Here is a 10,354-nt window from a genome sequence, read left to right as displayed (position 1 = left end):
CAGCTTTCTCTATACCTCTGTATAGGGAAACTCTCCCAGAAAATGTCTAGACTTGTGAGTCAACAAGAGGGAAACACAGGCATGGTTTAGTCAAGTGTCTTACTCAGGGAAGGGGTACATGAGGTGAGTGCTCTGGACCTGGCCCAAGTCAGTCCCCAGTGAAGACAGACTGCCATGGCCACAGAGAGGAAGGCAGAGGTTGCCTGAGTTCCTCCATAGGAGTCTCCAGGGGAAGTGCCAGAAATTGGCCAACTTCAACCTGATCATGAGAAACTTTCCCAAAGAAAATAGCCCAGCTTGTCAAGGACTGGAGGTGTTTTGATAAGGGAGCAACTTTATCTGAATCCCCCAGCTTCTGCCCTTGGCCTAGATCCCAGCACTCAAGAGCTGTATCTCCCGCCCAGGGCTCCATGGACCACCTTGCTTGGTCCCCTCTCTCCCCTTATCTCTTGCTACCAGGGTCTTGTTCCTCACAGTCAGTGTGCTCACTTCTGTTGACCACACCCAGCAGGAAGTGCTTAGTTTTGTATATTTGTTATTCTTGGTGCAACTACAAAATAGGAGCAGTTGGTATTTTTACAATAATAGGAGGACTGTACAGAAACCAGGAAACTCCGCTGCTCCTCTATCCAAACACAGCCTGAAAACCTGTTTTATGCCCCACCTGGGACTTATAGAGAACTAACTGACCCCCTCAAGACTCCCAGAAGCTTCCTGGGAAGGCTACAGCTGGACTTGGGCCAGGTGAGTGTTTCCTACTTTAAGGGCTCTCGTGTATGTCTTTACTTTCTACACACACTCTGTCCCTATTCTTTTTTTTTTTTTAAGATTTTATTTATTCATTCGACAGAGAGAGAGACAGCCAGTGAGAGAGGGAACACAAGCAGGGGGAGTGGGAGAGGAAGAAGAAAGCTCCCAGCGGAAGAGCCCGATGTGGGGCTCGATCCCAGAACACCAGGATCAGGCCCTGAGCCAAGTCAGACGCTTAACGACTGAGCCACCCAGGTGCCCCTGTCCCTATTCTTGAGTGACAGGGAGACCCCACGGGCTTTCACCAAAGGAAAGCAAGCATTGAGGAGCATGAGAGCATCTGCCAACATTCTTCCTTGTACTTTACGTAAACACCACACCTGCAAGGCTCTGCTGGGTGAAATCACCCAGAACGTGGCAGATGAATCTCAGAACATGTGTCCTTGAAACTGAATTCACCATAAACAGTAAAGCTTAGGTGTGTCTTAGCTTCAGGCCACGACAGCGAAGGAGCCCTAGGGCTCATTCCCCTCCCCCAGCGTTCTCTGTGCTCATGATAGAACAGAGCCAGGATCAGGCAGTACTCTTACACCAGTACGTGATGAGATGGAGTCCACTCGCTGGAAGATGTGTCTGAGTCATTCTGTGGACAGATGAGGATAACAGAAATGATATCCAAGAGTAGATGGACACAGCACCAGGTGGAGACAGCTGCTGTCTCTCCAGCTCCAGGACGAATAACTTGTGTGGGAGCCAGAGGGGTCAAGATAATGAGGACTGACCTTTCCCTCCCCTGGCCATGTTTTCTTCACTGCCATTAGCCTCCCAGTGGTGTCTTACCTCCCACCAAACAGAAAGACAGAGCATACGAAAGAGGGACAGACAGAGAAAGAGACAGAAATTAACTCAGCCTCTGATGTCTGTGCCCAGCAGGGATGGCAAATGCACATGATCCAGTCATCTTTCCACCCAGCTGCTCCATTGTCTTCATTATCCTGCAGCTCCTGTCCTGCAGTGTCCCTGCAAAAGGTAGGAGAGCTCCCCCCACCCCATGCTAGGAGGATGCCCCCTGTATGGAGAGGAATGCCAGAGGGGGCTGAGCTGGCACCTTCCAACACCAGCCATCAGCCAAGGATCCAAGCAGTCCTTTCCAGGAGAAACTGGGTCTGGGCGAGAGGGCCCCTTGTCTCCTCACACCCAGCCTAACCATGGCTTTCCGATCTGATCTCCTAAGGGAAAGCTGATTTCTCTGTCTGTGGGCCTGGCAAAACCGTTCTGGCTGTGCTGGGGGAGAATGTGGAGCTACCATGTCATCTGTCCCTGAATATCAGTGCCAAGGACATGGAGCTTCGGTGGTACAGGGACCAGCCATCTCAAGTCGTGCACCTGCACAAGAATGGGACAGACCTGAAGGAAGAACAGATGAGGGAGTACCAGGGAAGGACCACCTTCCTGAGTGCTAGGCTGGACCAGGGAAAAGCCACAGTGAAGATACACAATGTCACAGTTTTTGATAACGGGACCTTCCACTGCAACTTCAAAGATGGCACCGTGTCCGCAGAGGCCAGGCTGTTGCTGACAGTGGCAGGTAAGGGCAAGCTGCTGGGGCTCATGGTCTCCCCCAGAGCTTCTCCCCAAAGCTGAAGCCCAGTGCAGATCATCCCATTATGGCCCAAGCCTGAGCACCTCCCACAAATGCAGTAACATTTTCGCCAGGGGCAGTGATTCTTAGGAAACGCAGTTCAGGACACTGGACTTTGTTTTCTAAGTTTGCTTCTCTCCCTTTCCTGAGCCAATCCGCAAAGAGGGGAGCAGAGGTAGAGAGGGAAGGACAGAAGCAGAAAGAGAGACAGAGACACAGGGAGGAAAAGAAACTAATTGTGCAGTATAGGAAAGATTTTCGATCTTCCTGGGCCTTTTCTGTTTTTCCTGTGCTTTCTGGGAACAAGGGTAATATATGGCATATAAACATTACACAGAGTAAGTAGTCAGTAGTAAGTGAAAAATCTCTAATCCCTGCTGGAATTCTCAGGATCTGTACTTTTCTGATGGAAGCCCTGGTGGTTATGGAGACTGGGATGGGCGTCTCTTCCCACAGGGCTGGGCTTGAAGCCCAGAATCCAAGTGAGAGCCGTGCAGGGTGAAGGTTTCTGGGCACAGTGCACCTCGGAGGGCTGGTACCCAGAGCCCCAGGTACGATGGAGAGACTTCAGGGGACAGGCCCTACCTTCTATGACCCGCCTCTCAGCCTCGCCAACAACAGGCCTCTTCGCAGTGGTGTCCAATGTGACCATCCAGGACAAGGAGGTGTGGGGCCTCTTCTGCTCCATCTCCAGCCCCCTCCTCCGGAAGAAGAAGATGGTCAACCATCACCTTCCCCGTGAGTGTTCTGTTCTGTTCAGGCCACAAAAGCTCTGAACACCCTGGACAATAGGTAGCTAATATCCAATACCTTGCACGGTGACAAAATATTTTTCTTGTGATGAGAACTTTTATGATGTACTCTCTTACACTTTCCAAGGATACAACACACCACCATTAACTACAGTTGCCCTGCTGTTTATCACCTCCCCAGAACTTCTTTATTTCATAATTGGAAATTCATACCTTTTGCCCCTTATCCTCCATTACACCCACCCCCATCTCTCTTCTCTGGAAATGACCAATCTCTTCTCTGCATCTATGAGCTGGGATTTCTGGTTTTCTGGGAGTTTGGGGTTTTTTCTTGTTTTGCTTCATTTTAGATTTCAAACATACATAAGATCATACAGTATTTTTCCTGGATGACCCACATCACTTAGCAAATTGCCCACAAGGTCCATCCATGTTGTTGCAAATTGCATGATTTCCTTTCATTTATAGGTGAATACTATTGTATTGTATAAATATATTTTTTCTTTATCCATTTGCCCATAATGGACAGATGGGTTGTTTCCATATCTTCACTATTGTAAATAACACTGCAATAAACATAGAGGTGCTTATAACTTTTGAGTTAAATATTATATTTTCTTTAGATAAATGCCCAGAAGTGGGATTGACAGAGCATGTGGTAGTTCTACTTTCAAATTTCTGAAGAACATCCACCCGGCTCTCCACAGTGGCTGCACCAATAGCTCCTTTCACATTAGTGCTAAACAATATTCCATTGTCTGGATGGGCCACAACCTATTTATACCTTCACCTTCTGAAGGACACCTTGGGGGCTTCGAAGTTTCACTCTGCACATAATTTTCATTTCCAAACAACCTCAAGCTTATGGAAAATTTGCAAGAATGGCATGCGGTATGCTGTGGAGAGCCACCCAGTGGCTTCTGCCATTTGCTTACCATTTCTCCTGTGCATCTGTCCAGGGCTGTCCAACCAAACACACAAGTATTTCTGAGTCATTTCAGGTTAGTTATAAGCATCATGTCCCCTGACCCACAAACCCTGTCGTGTGTGTGTCCTAAGAACACAGGTGCTCTCCTTCCCTGAGATTCTTGCCTTTCTGGCTCTCTTTTAGCTCCATTGTCCAGAAGTTTCCCGTCAATGGCATGGAGGACAGTGCTGCCTCTGATCCTAACTGTGGCAGGGCTTGCCACAGTTGGAGCCACCTGTCTCTTCCAGAAATGTCAGAAAGACAGGAATATGGTGCAGCTGAAAGAGGACTTTATGAAGCAGAGAAGCAGCACTCCCAAGGTAAGCAGGTCCCGGCAGGACAGATATGTCCCTTCCACCCAGGGCACAGATGTGGAGCCCTGCATGAAGTCTCCTATGTGCACCCTCAAGCACGGGATGGATGGGAGAGGCCTGCCTAGGACGTAGCTCAGGGACTGCCCACTTACCATATGCTCAGTGAAATCCTCTATCTGGGAGAGGTGTGCAGCTGCTCTTCAGTGGGTGACTTCGGGAAAGCTGGAGTGTCTCCATCACAGAGACAGACAGCTCTCAGCTTGAACCCGGGAGTGTCTATCAGTTGGGGATGATGAGAGCATCCTGAAACTGCTCAAGTGAGAAATGCAGCAGTGTGCCTGGCACGTGCCAGGGTCTCATTGTGGGTGCAGGGACCATCATCAATATGCATTGTTGCATTCACCCACCCACTCCCCCCCTCCCCGCCTGCTGTGTCCTTGGCCATAGCCATCAGGCTCCAGTCTGGGAGCACAGCCCAGAGTCTCCATGACAGACGTGGGGAGGCAGGGCTATCAGGATATGCTCCACCAAAGCCTTCCCTAGAAGAAAATGACCCAGATTACTGTTTTATTGGGCACCGAAGAACTTGTATTTGTTCAGGCTTTCCAGGGTCACAGCTAGAACTCATTAAGTCCTCTTTTGACTTAGTTTCCCAGAACTTGAGATCTGGCCCCATGGATCAGCACAATCCCACAGTTCCACATCTTCCGTTTCATTGTAGGCTGGACAGAGGACAAGGTCATCTATGCTGAGGGCCATGCTGGGTGCTGGAAGCCTCTGCCCCTGCATGTGTGTGTATGTGTGCATGTGTGTTTGTGTTGTGTGTGGTTGTTGTACACTTATGTTCACATGTGTGTGTTTGTGTGTGCACATATGCATGCACAGGCACTTGTGTGTGTGTGTGTGTGTTCCTTTCTGTTCCAGAGTGCCTAAGCGCTGTGCTAAATGGTTCATGACAGTCACATGGTTCTAAACATCAAGTTTCAGCTGCCCTGAGAGAACTTAGCTCCTGTTTACTACCTGGGGGAGAGAGAGAGACTTTCAGAGCCTAGGCAGAAAGACAGCCAGCTCTCCTGAGGCACAGCCACTGGCAGGGTGGGAGGACACTGTTACCACAGAGAGTGCAGATCCAGGGACTTTCTACCCCGGGACACCATCTAGGTGGAGGTGTGGGGTGGAGAGAGGAGAGTCTGGCCGTGGACAGGGAACCCTTAGGACTGGGAGGGCCATAACTCCAGACCATGAACCAGGCACCTGAGAGGTATCAGGGAAAGTGGGGACACCTGTTTGAGCACAGCCACTTGTCGAGGGTTCAGAAGGCGACAGAGAGAAGCCAATCATCACTCATTAACTCGTTAATTCATATAAAATAGTGACCAGACCCCTCCTGTGTCAGCAGCCAGCCATCTATTAGTGAATGAAATGGCTTCCTCCTGTCCTCAAGGCACATAGATTCTATGTGGGGATGCAAGCCATCAGTCAGTGATTTTTCATTAACCAAAACTAGAAAAAATCAGAGTAAATATTATAGGAATGAACTGGAATACAATAATAAAGTTGGCCAGAGAGCGTTCATGTAGGATGTCCAGGGCCCTGGGGATGCTGGGATGGCATCATCTAAATGAAGGGCTAGGTGACCCTAGTGGGACCACAGCCTTGCCAGGAGGAGGGGTGGACCCACCACCACGGCAAGGAGAATGCCATCTGTGGTGTGCTGGGCTTGTGGAAGAGGATCCAATGGGGTGAATAGGCTTTGGATGCCCAGACCTGCAGAGCCTGGAAGGCCAAGGTAGGGGTCTGGATGTTACATGAAGCACGGTGCAGAATGAATGAGGGGGTTTAAGCTGGGGAGAGGCACTGATGGAGGAGAGGAAACAGCCTTGAGATGGGTCCTGGGGCCACAAGTAGCAGGGTTCAGCATCGGCAAGGCAAAGTGAAGAACCCAAGGTGACCCTTGTAGCAATTGTTCCTGGTCCCATGGTGTCTCCAACTAACAGAAGTCTTGGGACAAAACAAGACTGATTTAGGCCAAAGAAGTGAAAATCATCTTAGACCTCTCAAGAGTGAGATGTTTTCAGACATCCAGCTTGGAACATCAGATAAATCACTAGATATACAAACAAGTATGGAACTCCCAGGAGAAATGTGGATGGGAAATAGGAATTAGGGGTCCATGGCATATATCTGGCCTTGAATATTAGGAAAGTAAATGAGGAAGTTCTCCATTTACACTTAATATACTTAATATTATTCTATCCTTGGAGAACCTGGTATTTGAGGATCTCTTTGAGCAGGACTCCAGGCAGAGCTGTGGAAAGTTGTGGGAGGGCCAAGGGAAGCTTCACCCCTGAAATCCAGAGATACGATGCAGTAGGGAGAAGTAGAGTGAGTTAAGAATGGGACATGACCCAGAAAAAGTGGCCAGTATGCTACATGATGAGAAGTGTCCTCTGTGGAGACAGCTGGAAGAAAAACCTCAAAATTATTGTCCATGCAGCTGTGGAAGAAACTGGTGAGTGGAGAATCAAGCAGAATGCTTTTTAGGGGGGGTTGTTTTGGATTAATCTAAGGTCCTTGTTAGTAGAGCATGTGTGTCCTCTCTGTCTCTGTCTGTCTCTCTTTCTAGCTCTCTCCCTGTGTCATCTGTGCCTGTCTCTTCTTGTCTCATTCTCTATATCTCTCTCTGTCTCTGCCTGTCTCTCTGCCTCTCTCTACCTCCCTGTATCTATCTGTCTGTGTCTATCTCTCCTTATCTCTCCCTGTCTCTGTCTCTCCATTTCTTTCTCCATCTCTCTCTCCCTCCATCTGTTTATCTGTCTCTCCTTGTCTGCCCCTCTGTCTCTATCTCTCCCTGTCTCTCTCTGCCTTTGTTTTGTCTCTATCTCTCTCCCTTTGTCTCTCCATTTCTTTCTGCCTCTCCCTGTCTCCATCTCTCTCCCTACATCTCTATGTCTCTATCTCTCTTTCCTTTTCTTATTCTGTCTTTGTCTCTATCTCTGTCCCTATGTCTGTCTGTCTCTGTCTGTCGTCTGTCTCTCTCTCTCTCTCTCTCTCTCTCTCTCACACACACACACACACACACACGTGCTGAGACACACAGCACAAGAGGGCAAGCAGACCTCACAGTGTGCCAGCCATGTCCCCTCATCGCTAGAAATCCACCCCGGCTCCCACCTGGAGCTGCCTCAGCTGCACTGGGATGGCCTGTTTGCACAGGGCCCTGGGCAGAAAACAGGGGGACCACAGGGACTCCCAGGGAGGCTGCGGTTTCACCTAACCCAGAGGCACTAGAGTCCACTCCATGCAGGAGCGCAGGTTGGGGACACAAACCCCCAAGCCTAACCCTCTCCTCTTCCCACAGTGAGCCCATCCCTGCCCTGACACCGCAAGCCCCAAACTCGCTCTGTCTGAGGATGGGAAGAGTGTGAGGCGGCTGTTCTTTGACCAGGAGCTGCCAGATGTTCCCAGCAGATTTGACCAGGACCCCTGTGTGCTGGCCCGGGAGCAGTTCTCTGCTGGGAGGTATTATTGGGAAGTGCAGGTGGGGCATAGGAAGGCCTGGAACGTGGGTGTCTGTCTGGAGAGCTTGGATCGGAAGGGAAGGATCCCCAAGGCCCCCCAGCATGGACTCTGGGCCCTGGAGCTGTACAAGAAGACGTTCTGGGCCCTTGCCTTCCCAAGAGTTCGCCTGCACCCTCCAGAGCCCCTGCATCAGGTGGGCATTCTCCTGGACTGTGATGCTGGCACAGTCTCCTTCTACAATGTGGACAATGGATCCCTCATCTACATATTCTCTGGACTCTCCTTCTCAGAGCCCCTGAGGCCATTCTTCTGCCTCTGGACACACGACGCCACCCCCCTCATCATCTACTCAGATTGCCAGCCCCCAGAGGCTGTGAGCTCTCCTCAGAGCCAGGTACCGGAGAGCATGAGGACCCTCCTCCAACAAGACCCATGAACTCTCTGCTCTAGCCTGTCATAGATTTGGGGGAGACATATCCATTCTCCATGCCAGCTAGGCCCATACAAGGGTGCACCTTTCTGAATTATCCTGTCTTATCTTCATTTTCCTTCCCTGTGGAATACTAACAATGTATTACGGGCTGAATCATGTACCCTCAAATTCACATGTTGAAGCCCTAACCCCCAGGACCTCAAGATGGGCTGTATTTGGAGATGGGGTCTTTAGAGAAGTGGTTAAGGTAAAAGGAGTTCACTAGAATGGGCCCTGACCCCGTATGACTGGAGTCCTTATCAGATGATGGGATTAAGGCACAGACACACACAGGCGAACGACCACATGAGGACATGGGGTGGAGATGGTATGTACACACCAGAGAGAGAGAGACCTCGGGAAGAACCACCCAAACCCACAACTGGATCTGGGACTTCCAGCCCACAGGACAGGGACACAATAAATCTGTGTTGCTTAAACCTCCCAGCCTATGGTACGTGTTACACAGCCCAAGCTGACTAAAGCACCATATCATTACACACAGTGAGGTGCTTTTCTGAAATGTACTTGAGGGCATTTGCAAAGCATTGGGCCCAGTGCCAGACATGAAGTATTTGCTCAGTAAATGCCAGCCTTCCTCATCCCCTCTTCCCTCTCCTTCCCCTCGTCTTCCCTTTTCCACTCCTCCCTTTCTGCTACCCATTTGACCTTCTCCTTCCCCAAACTCTCCTTTTTTTTTTAAGATTTTATTTATTTATTTGACAGAGATAGAGACAGCCAGCGAGAGAGGGAACACAAGCAGGGGGAGTGGGAGAGGAAGAAACAGGCTCATAGCAGAGGAGCCTGATGTGGGGCTGGATCCCGTAACGCCGGGATCACGCCCTGAGCCGAAGGCAGACGCTTTAACCACTGTGCCACCCAGGCGCCCCTCCCCAAACTCTCCTTAGCCTCCTCCCTCTATACCCGCATCCTCTCTCCCACCACCCCATTCCTGTCTAACGTCTCCCCTCCCCCTTTCCCTCATTCCACCTCCCCCTCTCTCCCTTCCCTTCTTCCCGTCCTCTTCCCCTGCCCTTTTCTCCTCCACCTCTCCTTCCCTTCCTACTCTACTTCCCCTCTTCTCCTCTTGTCTTCTCTCTCTTACCTACCCATTACTCCTTCTCCTGCTCTCCTTCCCCCCCACCCAACTCACAACAGCCTGGACATCTGGTCTACCTTGTCACTTGTCTCCTCTATGCTCACCATGGTAATTCAGTACAGAATAATATGGAGGCTGAGACAAAGATTGCAGGGCTTCCCATGTCAGTCAGAGAAGCAAATGAAAATGAAAACATGGCAATTCAAAACCTCTGGGATGAGACAAAGTATATAGCAATACAGGCCTACCTCAAGGAGCAATAAAAGTCCAAAATATACAACCTAACACTACACCTAAAGCAGCTGGATAAAGAACAGCAAATAAAACCCAAACCCAGCAGAAAAATGGGAAAGAATAAAGTTTGATAAAACAGTAGAACAAATCAATGAAACTAGGAGCTGGGTCCTGAAAGAATTAATAAAATGATAAGACCCTAGTGAACACTATATCAAAAACTAATGATGTATTATATTTTGGCTAAATGAACATAATTTAAAATTTTTTTTTTACTTTGTGGTCACTGTAACATTTTGGGGGGTGGGACAGGGAGGAAAAGTAACAATAGTCCATTTGTCCCTGACATCTATTCAGAGCAGTGTGCAGAATGTAATGCTCTTTTGTAAGAAACGTTTTATGATTTTTAAAATAAATTTAGTGAACCTAGAAAATTTTTTTTTCTTAAAAGATCCTAGCCAGATGTCTCAAAAAGTAAAGAGAAACAACCTTTTAAATAAAATCATGAATGAAAGAGGAGAGATCGGGGGCGCCTGGGTGGTGCAGGCGTTAAGCGTCTGCCTTCGGCTCAGGGCGTGATCCCGGCGTTATGGGATCAAGCC

The 10,354-nt window shown here is 49.3% G+C and overlaps 1 protein-coding gene across 1 annotated transcript; it reads left to right on the top strand.

Annotated features, from left to right (window-relative positions):
* The first annotated feature begins 1,685 nt into the window (after positions 1-1,685).
* Positions 1,686-8,383, top strand: LOC113247476 (putative butyrophilin-like protein 10). The gene is made up of 5 exons (XM_057307272.1): positions 1,686-1,779; positions 1,985-2,338; positions 2,999-3,130; positions 4,256-4,431; positions 7,838-8,383. The coding sequence occupies exons 1-5, from the start codon at positions 1,686-1,688 to the stop codon at positions 8,381-8,383; spliced, it is 1,302 nt and encodes a 433-aa protein (XP_057163255.1).
* Positions 8,384-10,354: the final 1,971 nt, after the last annotated feature.

Source organism: Ursus arctos, unplaced genomic scaffold (assembly GCF_023065955.2).
Source record: "Ursus arctos isolate Adak ecotype North America unplaced genomic scaffold, UrsArc2.0 scaffold_5, whole genome shotgun sequence".
NCBI classification, from domain to species: Eukaryota; Metazoa; Chordata; class Mammalia; order Carnivora; family Ursidae; genus Ursus; species Ursus arctos.
This window is presented reverse-complemented; position numbering and strand designations above follow the sequence as displayed.